The sequence below is a fragment of the Solanum pennellii genome, chromosome 4 (assembly GCF_001406875.1).
Source record: "Solanum pennellii chromosome 4, SPENNV200".
Classification (NCBI taxonomy): Eukaryota; Viridiplantae; Streptophyta; class Magnoliopsida; order Solanales; family Solanaceae; genus Solanum; species Solanum pennellii.
Window position 1 is genome coordinate 73,739,722 of NC_028640.1, and position 17,264 is coordinate 73,756,985.

At 31.6% G+C, this 17,264-nt stretch overlaps 3 protein-coding genes across 3 annotated transcripts; all 3 read left to right on the plus strand.

Annotated features, from left to right (window-relative positions):
* The first annotated feature begins 3,406 nt into the window (after positions 1-3,406).
* On the plus strand, positions 3,407-5,119 carry LOC107018428 (probable WRKY transcription factor 7). Its single transcript, XM_015218912.2, has 3 exons — positions 3,407-4,341; positions 4,448-4,573; positions 4,673-5,119. Exons 1-3 carry the CDS (start codon positions 3,575-3,577, stop codon positions 4,833-4,835), a joined length of 1,056 nt encoding a protein of 351 aa, XP_015074398.1. The 5' UTR covers positions 3,407-3,574; the 3' UTR covers positions 4,836-5,119.
* Positions 5,120-9,205: 4,086 nt separating this feature from the next.
* LOC107017147 (uncharacterized protein At4g06744) lies at positions 9,206-10,795 on the plus strand. The gene has a single exon (XM_015217418.2). It carries the CDS (start codon positions 9,406-9,408, stop codon positions 10,558-10,560), a length of 1,155 nt encoding a protein of 384 aa, XP_015072904.1. The 5' UTR covers positions 9,206-9,405; the 3' UTR covers positions 10,561-10,795.
* A 2,785-nt stretch (positions 10,796-13,580) lies between these two features.
* On the plus strand, positions 13,581-16,692 carry LOC107018424 (probable inactive receptor kinase At5g67200). Its single transcript, XM_015218904.2, has 2 exons — positions 13,581-15,390; positions 15,878-16,692. The coding sequence occupies exons 1-2, from the start codon at positions 13,983-13,985 to the stop codon at positions 16,483-16,485; spliced, it is 2,016 nt and encodes a 671-aa protein (XP_015074390.1). The 5' UTR covers positions 13,581-13,982; the 3' UTR covers positions 16,486-16,692.
* The last annotated feature ends 572 nt before the right edge of the window (positions 16,693-17,264 follow it).

Here is a 17,264-nt window from a genome sequence, read left to right on the forward strand (position 1 = left end):
ATTTCAAATTAAATAATGACTTTTAGTAACAATTTTTAAAATTTATTCAAGTAAAACCTACATTCAAATACATCTTTGAATTTCAAATTATCCTTTATTTTCAACTTGAAAGTTGACAATCCACCCAACTACTTGTACAACACCCCTCCCAATATCTTCACCTTTGTCAACTTTAACTCTTCTTTTTCCGTTTTAAAATCTACTCCTCGAGATACGTTACATTATTATTATTACATCACTCATTTTCTTGCTTTTTCTTTCTTTTTAAAGACAATTTAAGCCCCCAATGATTCCTAGGTTTGAACTACTACAATTATTTTATTAACAAAAAGATCAACTTGACCAATTAAAGAAAGAAAAAAATAAAGTAATTCTAACTAAAATAAAGAGAGTATACGCAAAATCTAAGAAGAAATTATGTCTTTCACTTGTTGACAATTTGTACAATTTGTTGAAATGATCCCCAAGTAGATTTGAGAATATTGTGTCTAATAGTTTAGGGTCCTACAATGTTCATTTGGTGTAAGACAATAATTATTTTTTAAATTTATTTTTTTAATATTCTGTTTTTTTTTTTTTTGGTCACAAGAGGAAATTTTAACAAGAGTACAAAAAACGAAAGTCACTCAAAGATACAATAGGGAAAGAAGAAAAAAGAATCCCATGTGAGTTGTGACCTAGCTAGTTATACTGTGATTTTCTGTGGTTTTAATTTCAAGTTTGACGAAGACTGAGCATAACAAGACATCAGTAGGTCCTAAAAGACTCGTAATTATTGATTGATCGAACAAAATTTCTTCACTTATAAATAGTTTGAAAAGTAAATTTAGTAATGATAAGAATATGTTTAAAATTAAATTTAAACGTAGAATGAAGTTATTTAACTTCTCATATTGAGGGAGAAAATCTAAGTCAATCTACTAATGATAAGGTTATATTTAGGATCTAACGTAAACGAAAGCCAATGTTATGTTATTTTCCATTTGGGGCAAATTCTAAGTCAATCCATTAACAATAAAAATATATTTAGACCAGATTCAAACGGAGGACAAAGTTATTCTATTTTCCATAATTGAAGGATAAATTTGAGTTGATCCACTAGTGCTAAGTGGTATATTTTGGATTAAATTCGAAATAGGGACAATGTTATTTTATTTCCCCTAGTTGATGACTTGAGGGATAAATATGAGCAAATTTACTAATGATAAAGGCATATTTAGGATGAAATTCAGATGGAGGGGAAGGTTATTCTATTTCGCATAATTATGGGGCATCTATGACCCTATTGTCATGAATCCAATTCAACTTTTTGAAACATAACATGAATATGTATATGCTAAAAAGATACGATTTATCTGATATTATTTGATCAAAACACATATTTTCAATGAACTTATTATTTGATATTTTATATTTGGTCTTGAGAAATAATAATAAAAAAAACCTAAACATATCTTTTTTAATATAATGAGTATCGGAAAAGGATAAAAAAATATTCTTAAATTATACGAAACTTAATAAATATGTCCTAGTTTATAATTTGATCTAAAAATATCCTTACGGTATATAATTTAGTTCATTTTAAAAAAAAATATATGTTTTTTTTCTTTCTAAAAGTTCTTTTTTAAATCAGTACAAGCAAACGTTTATCCTATATCAATATAAAAATAATCAAAAGATAAAAATATATCAATATAAAATAATCAAAAGATAAATATATTTTATATATATGACATATATTATCAGTTGAATATATATATAAATTATCTATTTTAATTGATAAAATGAGATAAAAAAAAATTAGTTAAAATAATTTAAAAGAATAGATAACAAAAATAAAGTTATTTTTCAATGTAATATTATGTGTTTAAAAAGGAAAAAAAACAATATTGTAAGCCCATCTGAAACTAAATCATTAGTAGTAAAGATATTTTTTAAAAATAATGATAATAAGTAAGAATAAATGCATTAAGAGTAGGTTTTAATTATCATATTGCCTTGTAAAAATAAAAATAAAATGAAAAAGACTTTTATGTATACCCCATATGGACTTTTGCATTAAAAGATGTTAAAGAGTCAACTCTACCTCACTGGCTCCAACCTAATTTTCATTTTACCATTCATTCATCTAACGGCTCATTACTTTCTTTTGACTTTCTGCCTCTTTTCCCTTTCGTCATCTTCCATTTTCCACCGCTTTATCCCTTAACCGGTTACCCATACACTCCCAAAAAAAAATAAAATAGAAATACTATATAGTCAATGCCCTCTTTTTCTTTCTTACAAAGAAATGAATAATCAACGTGGACACATATCATTGGCTTTAATCCTTTAGATGTATCAACGAAGGTTGTGATGTCGCCGTGGTGAAATCAGAAATTTTTTAAAAAGTATCCAAAAATAGCAACGTGTAATGTTAAGGGTGTCTAAAATAAATTATTAATCATTTCGTATATCATTTTATTTGTATATATGCTAAATTTTCCCGATGAATGGTGTCCAATTGGACACCCTTAATGATATATAGCTACGCCACTTTAAGAGCGTGATAAGTATTTTTTCATCACTAAACAAGAAATTTCAAATTTAAATCCTCTTAATACGAAATTCCTTTGATATAAAATAAATAACAGATACTTGTATTACTGTTAATTATTTTATTAATGATGAAATAATATTTTATTAGTGATCTCTTCAAAATTTTAATCAACTTACAAACGACCCCTTTATGAGCTATAAGGTCAAAATTTAGTCATTTACATTTACATCAATAAAGATTGTGATATAGTAAAAAATTAAACGTCTTAAATTTAATATTTTCATAGGAATAATGCACATGTACCCTCTTAAATCTATGCTTGAAATCTCAAAGACACATTTATAATATACTAAGGTCCTATTATCCTCCCGAACTTATTTTATTAATAATTTTCTATCCCTTTCAGCTTACGTGACACTATCTTGTGGGCCCAACTCTGTTGACTTTTTTTTTTCAAGCTAGTACCACGTAAGCCGAAAAGAGGTAGAAAATTACTTATAAAATAAGTTCAGGGGATAGTAGAACCTTAGTATAGTATAAGTGTATCTCTGAGATTTCGGGCATAGGTTAAGGGGGTACTTGTGCATTTTCTCATTTACATATTTAATTAAATAATTTGAATTTTAATAATCATAAATAACTTTTTAAAATTTTATTTTAGAATTTAATATTTACATTAAATTTAATATATTTAATTAAAAATAAAAATATACTTACCATTTTCGTACAATCATTATTGATAATTATAAATAGGTTGATTAAAGATTTTGATTTCAAACTCGAATATCCGGTCAAAAAATTAAAAAAAGTCATTTATTAAGATAAAGGTACAAAATAAAAGTAGAGAAAAAAACAAAAGAAAAAAGAGAAAAAGGGGCATCATAAGTTTGACTCTCTCCCTCATTGATTAGAATAAGAATTTCCTCCATTTTTTCTCTCTCATTTTTATTTCTATATCTTCATTAGCTTCTACCCCTCTCTTCACTCTTTACAATCTCCTTCTTCTTCTTCTCTCTGTTCTATGGTATTGTAAACATGGCTGTAGACTTAATGACCAGTGGTTACAGAACCGATAATTTTTCATCAAAGATGGAGGAAACCGCCGTACAAGAAGCTGCAACCGCCGGACTTCAAAGCGTTGAGAAATTAATCAGATTGTTGTCTAAATCTCATCAAAATCAACAACAACAGAAAACGAATTTTCAAGATTCGTCATCGGGTAATTCCTCTGTTTCTGCAGATTATCAAGCTGTAGCTGATGCTGCTGTAAACAAATTCAAAAAGTTCATTTCTTTACTTGATAAAAACAGAACTGGTCATGCTAGATTCCGGCGAGGACCAATTAGTTCTCTTTCTCCTCCACTTCCATCAAAGCAACAACAATTACAACAATCTATTAAGAATCAAAAACCCCAAATTGAAGAAATCGAAAAACCCCAAACTTCAAATACCAAAATCTACTGTCCGACCCCAATTCAAAGATTGCCTCCTTTACCTCATAACCATCTTCAATTAGTGAAAAATGGGTCGATTGAGAGGAAAGAAGCATCAACTACCATTAATTTTGCTTCTCCATCGCCGGCGACTTCGTTTATGTCATCGTTAACAGGGGAAACAGAGAGCTTACAGCAGTCTTTATCTTCTGGGTTTCAAATAACAAATCTTTCTCAGGTTTCATCCGCCGGCCGGCCACCTCTTTCTACTTCTTCATTCAAAAGAAAGTGTAGTTCCATGGACGATACCGCCCTCAAGTGCAGCAGCGCCGGTGGTTCCTCCGGCCGTTGCCACTGCCCAAAGAAAAGGTAAAAATCAACCCAAAGATTCAATTTTTATCACTCTAAATCCATAAATATACAGATCTTTACAAATTTATCTGAGTTTTAACTGATCTATTAATAACTTATACAGAAAATCAAGAGTCAAAAGAGTAGTAAGAGTCCCTGCTATTAGCATGAAAATGGCTGATATTCCACCTGATGATTATTCATGGAGAAAATATGGTCAAAAACCCATCAAGGGTTCTCCTCATCCTAGGTAAATTTTCTACTTTATTATAATAACTCGAACCCACAATTTCTTGATTTAAAATCATTCAGAGTAATCGTATTGATTCGATTTTGATTTTTTTTTCAGGGGATATTACAAATGTAGCAGTGTACGAGGATGTCCAGCAAGAAAACATGTAGAAAGAGCATTAGACGATGCAGCTATGTTGATTGTTACATATGAAGGAGAACACAATCATTCACATTCCATTACAGAAACACCAGGAGCTCATGTTCTTGAATCTTCTTAAATCTTAATGATAAATCAATGGCTCAGATCTTCTTTAGAAGCATGAAGAGTAAATCGGCACCGTCGATCTAATGGTCAACGCCTAAAGAAAAAAAAAAGAGGCAATATTTGATTAATTTTTATTCTCTCTATGTATTTGTCGTTGAAATACTTTTGATTATGCGTGGAAAAAAAATTGAAAAGAAGATAGAGAGCACAAATTGTGGATTTGGTGGAAAATTGAATCATGCAAAAATTTAGTGGCTACTTTTTTATTATTTTTTATTTTAATTTTAATTTAATATACTATACATATCATGTTGGAAGATTTTTTTTTTTAGCTTTGTTTAATTTTCTGATTTGACGTTTAATTATTTATACACGTTAGGTTGATTCTAGCAAGGAAGTCCACTTATTCCATCTTCCACTAAATCATAATTAAAAATAAATTAAAGAGTTTTGGTTCCTACCGTAATAGTTAGTCAATGGGAATTAAGATTAAAGAATTTAATCAAGTTGGGATTAGTCTAATCAAGAACGTGTCGTAAGTGGGACGTTTGACAAACTTTAAGTTATATATATATATAAATAATAATTAATGGGAAAATGGGTGGGTGTTACATCAGTTTGGACTTTTTTGAAGTAGTGTTGTTTTTATTATATTATTCAAATGTATGGTCCAGCTAATTGTCTATAAATTATTTTTGGCTAATTTGGAATAATAATTGAGGGGGAAGATGTTGGTTCGAGATCAATCTTTTGAAATTAATATTTGTGGATTGACTCAAGGGACAGATAACGATTTGGGTGGTGTGCGTGGGTCACAACTTGCATAACTTAATGTGTATATATATATTGCAAAGTCAATATGAAAACGCAAATAATTAATGAAGTGTGATAAAAATTATGATAATAGAATAAAGACGGAAAAATGTTAGGTTGCTTTTCATTCTTCTAAAACTTGATAGATAGTTTTTTGGTGTTTTATGTTGATGAATGGAAGGTGTATCATGAAATAATTGAGATATGTAAATTGACTTTATGAAAATTTTATTTTTAATGGTCTTTTGTGTTGGATTCTTCTTTGTTTCATATTAAGTGTCTACTATTCTCTATATGCCTTTTAAGAAGTATTTACTTGATAATTTTACTAATTTATCAATTAATACTCCTTTGAGAATGGAACTTTTGGAACTTGATAAAATTTTTGTAGGCTTCCAAAAAATTTGTTGGGGTAAAACGGATTTTTTCAAATTAAACTTATATTGGTTTGTAAATTGACGAGTAGTCCCTTTGTTTATATTTGACTTGACATATTTTTAATTAAAAAATTATATATAAAAAAGTAGTGTTATTATTATCTACTCTATTAATTCTAGGTCTTGTAAATATTTAGAATTGAATAGTATTAAATAACAAAATAAAATAGATATAAAATGATTGCTTATCTTTTGTTTTTTCAAACCAAACAAGTTAAGTGGATGACTATTTTTAGTATATTGAATAAGTAAAAATGAACGAAGAATGAACGTAAAGATAACTATTTATAGTAGGGAAATGGTCCGAGAATTTTTTTAATTTTGACCGAAATTGATGTTACGATACTAAACTTTTTGGAGGATCTACACAATTTAATATTGTATTTTAAAGATTATGTGACCACGTGGACATATCACTATTTATAATTAAATAATATTTTCGCATAGGCACATATATATATCTTTAACACACACTATTAAATAGTACATGAGGTAAAAGATACTTTCTAAAATTCGGTATCGTTACGATAATTTTAATTAAAATTAAAATATATTTCAATTTTTTTCTCTAAAGTGAACAACTAATATAAAATGAATGTAACGTCATTATAAAAATATATAGTGGACCTTGGACAAATTTGAGCATAAAAAATAGAAAATAGAGATAGTATTATATTGTAATAAGATGTAGAAAATGCATCACATGTGGAGAGATGAACGTGCCCTATTACCCAAGTAGATAACTTTCTTTTCTTTGTTTGTCTGGTCAAATTACGAGAACCCTCCTTTACATGGTACTGTTTGGTATCCTATGCTATATTCTTGGATTTTTATACGACTTTTCTCAAATTATATGTTCAAAAATGTTAAAAGTCATCTAGGTTTTATGTATAGTTTTAAACTCAAAATATTTAACTGTTTGAATGAATTAATTTAGGCGTTTTTAAATCTAAAAGTATTTTACAATCAATGGTTGAACCTATACTGATCGTCATACTAGACATACCAAGCACATAAAATGTGCAACTCAATAATCAGTTATTATATGATTTAGTCAAAATTTGAGTATTTGACTACATGAAACCAGGAAGACTTGAATTATATATTTTAAAAAATTTAATAACGTAAGATACATTTTTTTTTTCTTAGGTTATAAGTTAATCCTAACAAGAATGTGTGAAAGTGAAAGTTAATATTGAAAAATTTGAGAGTCAGAATGAGAATAGTATTTGTACGCTGGTTAGTCAAATTTGGGCTTTAGTGGCGTCCTCTTTCATTGTCAATTTGTATCTTTTTTTTATATCCATAAAATGAATTCAAATATCTGATTTTTTGCTAGATTGTAAATTGTAAATTTCAAAATTTGACTACTTCGCTATACAATGACGAAGTTAAAAATTTCATAAAGAAAATTCATTTATGCGTTAAATAGCATTGACCTCTATACATTTTATCATTTTTTGATAAAGAGTATTCAACTGGTATAGAAACACGAGTTCTTACGGTCTTTGCAATTGGTCTAGTCAATTTATTAACAAAATTCTTCAACCTTTAATTCAACACTTTGAACATATGTGACATGATGTCATTACTTTTACTATTTGAATAAATTAGCCCATTTATAACACAACAGATTAAAATTTCAAACAAGTGATATGAACTAGTTTATGCTTGAAGAATTAATAACTACTATTTTTGTTAATTTGTTATTCCCAACTGGGCCTGTTACTCTTCATAAGTTTTCTTACTTTAGGGCTTCGGCAATATTGTAGAAATATTTTGAAGGGCAACTTTCATATATAACAAACAAAAAATTCATATTTGTATGCTATAGCAAAGTTTGCATAATTGCCCTCCATAGCAAACATAAAACTGTATAATTCGCTATATATATACAATTGTATAATTCGCTGGCCTAAATTGTATAATTCGCTGGCCTATTTCGCTGCAATTGTATAATTCGCTATCCTATTTCACCGCAATTGTATAATGCACAATTGTATAATTCGCTGCTTATTTCGCTGCAATATTTTTATAAAATTTGCTTTGCATACAATTGAATCGAATTAAAATGTATGTATATTGCATAATTATAAGTGTATAGCAAGAAGATATATGTTTTTCTCTCGCTTTATACAAAAACAGAAACACAATATATACACTTTTATTGTATAAAGCTAGAGAAAATTGTATTTCACTGCAATTGTATAATTCGTTGGCCTTTTTCTCTGCAATATTTGTATAAAATTTGCATTTGTCTACAATTGAATTGAAGTAAAATGTTTGTAAATTGTATAATTAAGTGTATAACACGAAGATATATGTTTTTGCATGTGTATATACAATTTTCTCTCGCTTTATACAAGACAGAAACAGAATTTATACACTTCTGTGTATAAAGCGAGAGAGGCGAGCAGAGGGAGAGTGGCGAGCGAGAATGGGAGAGTGGGCGAGCGAGATTTTTGGGAGAGAGACGCCTGGCAAACTTTGGCTAACGTTTGCTATGGAGCACAATTAAATTAAACCCTAGCTACTCCATTTTTTTTAGGTTATTAGTTTGCTATTATATACAATTTTTCCTATTTTGAAACTGAAATATAAGGCCCATTATTCTGTATTAGATTTTGAAATGGATCACGAATCGAACACAAAAAGCCTTCTTACTTGATCTTCTCAAATGTCATAAAGCCCATCTAATCCATAAAATGTGGAATGACAAAGCAGACTATATGATTAACTAATGACTCTCGTGAAAAATAAGTTCGGATGAATCCAATAGTTTATATTTAGAAATTCAATTGAATATGCATATATTACAATTTCAGCTAAAATTTCTGACTTCGCCTCCTGGATTTGGATTGCAACAAAAGCTGATTGTTACATGAACAAATATTGACTGGATTCTAATATAGTTAGTACTTGGTACAAAAGATTTTATTGTATATAAATATTGAGATCTGGTACTAGTGGCCAAATAGATAACAAAAAATGTCAAAAAGGTAACATGACATCTTTTATGTGCAAGATTCAATAATGAAAAGCATTATGGTCCCTGCCCACAACCAAAATAGTGATCCATTCATTGTTGCTTCTTTTTGCACTGTCTCAATTTTATTTAAAAAAAAACAATAGGTATTGGTTGGTAAATCAAGTAGTGTTAAGAAATTTTTAAAAAATCATGTTCTTCAGTGTGTTTACCTTTTTATATTCTGAACTTTATTAATGAAAATTCTGACTCCACCACGGTTCAGTAAAACGTAGTTTATTGAGACTATATATAGTATTGATGATTTGTTTGTTAGTTCTCTGTTTTCATTTTCTTAGTTTTGAGATATGATGAATAGTACTATCAAATTTCTAATATTTTTCTTCAGTGTTACAACAGCTCAACCACTAAAGGGACAAAACCAATTGATTTTTGCAGATCAAAGGCTTGCTGTAGTATACCCCATTATACAAAAATTCAAGAATATCATCTCTGCTGATCCTCTAGGTATTACAAAAACTTGGGTTGGTCCAAATATATGTAATTATACTGGTTTCTATTGTGAAAGTCCTCCAGATAACAGTTCAGCAATTGCTCTTGCTTCTGTTGATTTCAATGGATTTCAACTTAGTGCGTTGACGCTTGATGGCTTCCTTGATCAGCTCCCTGATATAGCAATTTTCCATGCTAATTCAAACAATTTTGGTGGGACTTTATCTCCAAAAATAGCGAATCTTTTTTATCTCTATGAACTTGATATTAGTAACAATCAATTTTCCGGGCCATTTCCTAGTCCAATTTTGGGCATGAATAGCCTAAATATATTGGATATAAGATTCAATTCTTTCACAGGATCAATCCCACCTCAATTGTTCACTAAAGATCAATTAGACGCGCTCTTCATCAACAACAACAATTTCATGCAAATGCTTCCTGATAACATCGCGATCAGTCATGTCACGTATCTCACTTTAGCAAACAACAAATTTTTCGGTCCTATCCCACATAGTATTTCCAAAATCTTGTCGAGTTTGTCTGAGATTTTGCTGCTTAACAACTTGTTGACTGGATGTCTGCCTTACGAGATAGGATTCTTGAACGAAGCAGTAGTTTTCGATGCTGGTAATAATAGACTCACCGGTCCACTTCCGTTCTCATTAGGGTGTTTGGAAAACATAGAAATGTTGAATTTTGCTGGTAATCAGATGTATGGGATGGTGCCTGATGTGATTTGTGCCCTGGAGAATTTAGCAAATTTATCGTTGTCCGATAACTATTTTACAGGATTTGGGCCAATTTGTTTGAGATTGATTGAAAATGGAGTGCTTGATTTGAGGAATAATTGTATTCCTGGTTTTCCATTTCAAAGATCAATAGCTGAATGTGTTGCATTTTTTGCTTACCCAAGGTACTGTCCTCATATGGCTTCGTATACTTATATTCCTTGTTGGCTTTCAAATTTCAAAACACCTTCTCTGGATCTCCCTGAATTGGCTCCTTAGTAACGGCAGGACAACACGGTGCACAAAGCATTCTGTGTTAGCATGGTTCACGAGATTTTTTTTGTTTTAATTAAATTAAGTTTGTATTTTCCATTGAACAGAGTGTATTATCTCATAATAACTTGGAATCTCTGTTTATGGAGTAGGATCAGTTGCAAATTTTACGGCACTTTTAATAAAACTCGACTCGATTAAATTACAGATACCATAAAAGATTATTGAATTAATTCCGTAATAACCTGTTCACACCAAAATCAATTCCGAGAGTTCTACTTACTGAATTCAATTCCATAAAGTTCCAGTTACAAGAAAACACCAAGCAAGCCTAGACATTTACACCCCACCCATTCCTGGAAGGTTATAGACTGCACCTAACCCAGATTTCGACTGAGATTGACCGAGTAGAAAATTTAGAAGTCGACACTTGGAAAGTTTTTTGACCGAAATTCTTTCACTATTGACTTACTCACGACGACGGGAAGGAACATTACAAATTCTGAAGTACTTCCATCATATGTGTGTCAGGGTATAGCAAGCAAAATTATCATGAAACTAGAGTTAAAGCAAAGCTTAACACAAACGCATATTCGAAGACACAAAGGTTCAGTTCATGATATACTGGCAGGTCGCACATGATGATATTTTTTGAAGTTATTGGTTAGTGGGATAAACAATAATACCTCAAAATTTGAGTAAAGGTAAGGTTTGCGTATTTGTACAGTCTGCCTTTGAAATTTCAATTCATGGGACATGTTGTTGTTGTAGAATAAAATCTGGGATAGATAGAGATAAGATTGCGTATATTCTATCCTTTTCAAATCACACCGTGGGATTACAAAGGATATACTGTGGTTGTAGGATAAAACATGGAATTATTGGGTAAAACTTACCCGCACAGGGTGTTTATACCAATTCAATATATGCATGCCATGTGTTTAAATTTGTAGTTCATTTTAGGGAAAAGACATAAATTTCCCCTTCAACTTGTATAGAAAAGTCAGTTACACACTTCAACTATTATGATGAACTATTACACAACCTTACTATTTAAAATTGAATTTAATACCACCTTGAAACGCATAACACCAATCTCAGAGTAGGTGGTGTATTACAGAGTCCAGAGCCTAAAGGGTACAAAATATTAACAAAAATTCCAAAACGGTATATAAAATTTTATATTAACCAAAACAGCAAAATCGCTGCATCAACAGCGATTTTAAAAAATTTAAAATCGCTGCCTAGGTAGCGATTTCATTTTTTTTAAAAAAAAAATTCACATTTTGTAAAATCGCTGCAGAGGCAGCGATTTTACTTTTTTCGGTGGAGTAAATCGCTGTTGATGCAGCGATTTTGCTGTTTTGGTTAATATAAAATTTTATATACCGTTTTGAAATTTTTGTTAATATTTTGTACCCTTTAGGCTCTGGACTCGTGTATTACACTCACTGCCACGTCAGCTCCAAATTCAAGAGATATATTGTCATTGTACAAATAAAATTTGAGATATGTAAAGATAATATCTGCATACATTTTACCCTTCTCAAATCACACTCGTATTATTAAAATGGATATTTTGTGGTGGTACGATCAAACATGGAATTATTTTCATCCCACATTTGTTTATAATAAGGTCAGATCATGAGATATTCTTATATATCTCGTCCCACCAACCTGGCAACCAGATGACTAAGCATGACACAATTTCAGCAAAAAAAATAAATGCTTACATATATTTAGTAGTAGCACCTGATTATAATTCTGGAAAAAATACTAAAGTGTGTAACTAAATTATATTAAATGCACCATCGACCGACTATTGCCATGGCGTTAGTGCAGCGCTGGTGGATGTCCAGCTCTAAATAATCCATCAGTAACAATAACCTATCATTTTATTATGTATAATTATTAAACAGCTTTGTCATACAATCACTCTTTCTTTGTTTTCAATGGCTTTATTAATTTAGTTAGTGGACATATGATATAAACTAGTTAGCAGAAGCTAAAATGTACACACACTTAATATTCACTTCATATATATATATATATATATATATACACATTTTGATTATTCAAATGATACTTTCGTTTTCTTTTTCAAGTTTCAACAAGTAGAGTGATTATTGAGTGAAAAGAGAACAGAAATCATGTCTTGACATCTCAAAATTCAAAAAAACAACACATTGATATGACAATGACAAGCCCAATTAAGAATGGGCCATTAGTCAAAGGATGTATAATCTTATCACTGGACTATTAACAACAGTCCCCTACACTTCTTCATACATCCCTAAAATATTAGATGGATCACTAAAGAATTCTTCAACCAATTTGGTTAACAACTTAAACATAAAATAGTAGAACTTGTATTGACAAGCTTGTGTCCTTCCAATTTCAAGATCTCCCTAACATATCCTACTACTAAAAAATACCTCTTGGTAGATACTGGGTAGTTGTGTCATGTTGAATTTATGCATGTATTAGTAATATAGATATTGATTTGTAAAATTTAATTACTCATTTATAAGTACTTGCTGATGTTTTTCCAAAATTTTCTTTAAACCTTTTCGAGATAAATAGTTTTTATTTTGCAATTCTATATATGAAATCTCTATATCTTTATCTTATATATGAAATTGAATACATCAAATTCAATATATTTTATATATGAAATTGAATACATCAAATTCAATATATTTCGCTTTTCAACTTGAGAAATAACTAGTATGACAAATCTTTTAACCATAAAAATTTCCCTATCTAGTCTTCTACTTCAACACTATACAGATCAAATCAATATAACTAATGATGCAAAAATATCTTGCAAAGTTAAACGGAACTTTGTTTTAAAAAAGAAAAACTATTTGACTCACCAAATGATAACACTTGATATAGAGTGAAACAAAAAAAGCACATCTTAGCTCACAAGTTCAACTTATTTAAACTACAGGGAAATGTAAATTGATAACCAACCACACAAACCAAACAAATACCATAATTGATATATGTACTGAATTTTCTAAACAACAAATTGAAATACTACTCCTACCAAACATAGTGTACTAATCATGACATAATTTTAATACAATGATCAGTTTATTTCAGAGAGGTACTAACGAGTCATTTTATGTGAGGTATAACCCGTCATTGAATCGTTTATCTAACTATTATATCATAGTGATAGAATAATTTATTTTCGCCGAAACGATGGGAGAAACATTATGGCCATGGCTGACACAGAAACAGAGAGAAAAATAGCCAGACTAAATATTGGAAGTCCCCACTTTTTCTTTTTACTTTCTCAAAAATCTTCACGTGAATCTGACTCTGCCTTTTGCCATATCTTCTTAGACAGCTGCTTCTCTCTTCACTCTTTTGTCACGTATTGCACAACAATGCAATCTGGAAAAATTTTCTGAAACAAAATGAATATACAACAATTCTTACTACTTACCATTCTTCTGCTTTTATCTGTTTTTTTTCATTCCACTGTTTCCTTGATTCCTTCTGATGCATCAGCATTGTTAGCATTCAAATACAAAGCTGATTTGGACAACAAACTTGCGTTTTCTGCTAATACAAGTTTCAGATTCTGCAAATGGAAAGGGATACAATGCTCGGAGAAGAAAGTGATTCGTATGGTTATTGAAAGTTTTAGCTTACGAGGTACGTTTCCAGCTAATACATTATCTATGCTTGATCAACTGAGAGTATTGAGTTTACAAAACAACTCAATTACCGGTCCGATTCCTGATCTTTCTGCACTTTTTAATCTCAAAGTTCTTTTCCTGGACCATAACTCCTTCACCGGTTCAATTCCAGCTTCCATTTTCACTCTTCATAGGCTTAAAACCCTTGATCTCTCTTACAATAAACTCACCGGTTCAATACCCGTTGCCATCAACGGGTTGAACCGGTTGTACTATCTCCGGCTTGATTCGAACCGGATAAACGGATCAATCCCACCGCTGAACCAATCTACTCTCAATGTTTTCAACATTTCTCACAATGCCCTTTCTGGTCCTATTCCGGTAACCAAAACGTTATCCCGGTTTAAAACAGCGTCGTTTTCAGAAAACAAAGGACTTTGTGGTGAGATCGTACACAAAGAATGCCGTCCGATACAACCGTTTTTCAGTCCATCCACCGCTGCCTCCACAAAAATCACGCCGCCGCCGTCAAAAACTCCGGCAGAACTCGGCCAAAACGAAGAGTTACGTAAGGGAAGTCCGTTAAACCGTAAAGAAAACAAATCACATAAAAGATCTTTACTCATAATTGGAGTTTCAACCGCTTGTTTAGTCCTTTTATGTTCAGTTATACTATTCGCATTAGCGTCGAAGAAGCGAAGGACCTCGAAGAAATTGGGAGAAACTAAGAAATCCGCATTCGATCCTAGTGTTAGTGGCAATGCAGAAGCAGTATTGAGGATTGAAGAAGATAATAATGAACTGGAAGAGAAGGTGAAAAGAGTACAACAAGGAATGCAGCAAGTGATGGCTAAAAGTGGGAGCTTAGTATTCTGTGCAGGTGAGGTGCAGGTGTATACCCTGGAACAGCTGATGAGAGCTTCTGCTGAACTTCTAGGTAGAGGAACAATGGGGACTACTTACAAAGCAGTGCTTGATAACCGTCGGATTGTTTGTGTGAAAAGATTGGACGGTGGGAGATTGGCGGGTACAAGTCAAGAAGAGTTTGAGCAGCATATGGAATCAGTGGGCGGGCTTAGGCACCCGAATTTGGTCCCTTTTCGGGCTTATTTTCAGGCCCGACAAGAAAGGCTGTTGGTCTATGATTATCAACCCAATGGCAGCCTGTTTTCTCTTATTCATGGTACGTTCTTCTCTGTATATTTCGTATTTATTATTTATATTAAGACGTATATAAATTGTATGAAAAATATTATAATCGTAATTATTTTGACCTTTGATAAGTAAAATGTAATTTAAATGAACGGAATATTTTGAATATGTTGTCCAATCAAATAAGGTCCATACCCCATACCCTATTGTTTCAGTTTCTCAACCCCAATGTTCTCACAAACACAGAGAATCCTGCAGCTGACCGTGATGACATTTTTGGACACATATTTCTGTCATCGTAAAATACTTTTATGTTTGTTTAGTGTCCTAATTATAGTATTAAAATTGAAGCTAGTTCTGTCTGCAGTAAGAGTTATTTTAATTTTGTTTCACGTGTGGTTGCGTAACGTGAAGTTAATAAGAGTACGGTGGTTAGTATAAATAATAGCTTTAATGCATATTTAATGCCACGGTGGTACTGAAATAAAGTTTGACTAGTCAACTTGCCACGTGTACAGGTTCCAAGTCATCAAGAGCAAAGCCACTTCACTGGACTTCATGTTTGAAAATAGCAGAGGATGTAGCTCAAGGACTTTCCTACATCCACCAAGCATGGAGGCTTGTCCATGGCAATCTCAAGTCCTCTAACGTCCTCCTCGGCTCCGATTTCGAGGCGTGCATAACCGACTACTGTCTCTCCGTCCTAGCTGTCCCCTCGGACGATGAGAATCCTGATTCTGTAGCCTATCAGGCTCCAGAAATTCGTAAGCTGAATCACAACAACCACAACCACCACCGCCAAGCTAGTGCCAAGGCTGATGTCTATTCGTTTGGGGTTCTTTTGCTTGAACTTCTAACGGGGAAGCTTCCTTCGGAACATCCATATCTAATGCCAGATGATATGATACACTGGGTGAAGTCTACTAGAGAGGATCATGATGGTAGTGTTGGCGAAGATAGTAAGTTGGAGATGCTTCTTGAAGTTGCTATGGCTTGTAGAGTGAGCTCACCAGAGCAAAGACCAACAATGTGGCAAGTGTTAAAGATGATACAAGAGATTAAAGAAGCTGTTGTAATGGAAGATAGTAATGAAATGGACCTTCTCACTGGTCCTCTTAAGTCCTAATTCTTAGTTATTATAAAATTGAATTTGTATTATATTCACTACATGAGACTTTTCAATATTAGTAATTGCAAAAGAAAGGATCAAAAGGGGAAAAACCTACACTTTTGTTAGCATGTTGACAAGTTGTAGTAGGTTACTATCACCTTATTTCACCCTATTGGATAACTATGTCTCACTTCCAAACAAATTGATATGTTTTAGCGGCAATTAACACTCATCCTTAAAGCCTTTAGCGACATTGATTCTAATAACACTTAGCTAATGTCGGTATAGATTTTAACACTCTTTATTAATGTCAATATTTATTGCCGTTAAAAATTATTTTTATTATAGTGTCAACATGTTGCTGGCAGTGTTTTTTTCTCAAGAATATATTTCAATTTAACTTCTTCAAGATGTTAAAGTTAGATTGAATCTTGGTAGACAGTAAAGAAATGCAGTATTTAATATACATCTACTCAAATTCAAGGAAAGAAAAAACAGCTTGCCATCTGGTTAGCTGTTGGCTGGCTAGCTACTTTTAGTTCAGTACTTGAATGTTGAAATCATAAAAATGGAGTAGTCATTATAGTTGGAGGGTGAACACATTTTTCACTTTGCCCCTATAATTTTGTGGCTTTGATAGAGGTGAGTAGGTGTAATATTTTGTTGGTAATTAATTGTGACAACTTAATACTATAGTTAATAGCATAGCTGGATGCTTTAATTTCGGATTGAACCATTATTTCCAACTTATAAATATGACACTGATTTGGGTTTGGGAAATTTGTGTTCTTTAT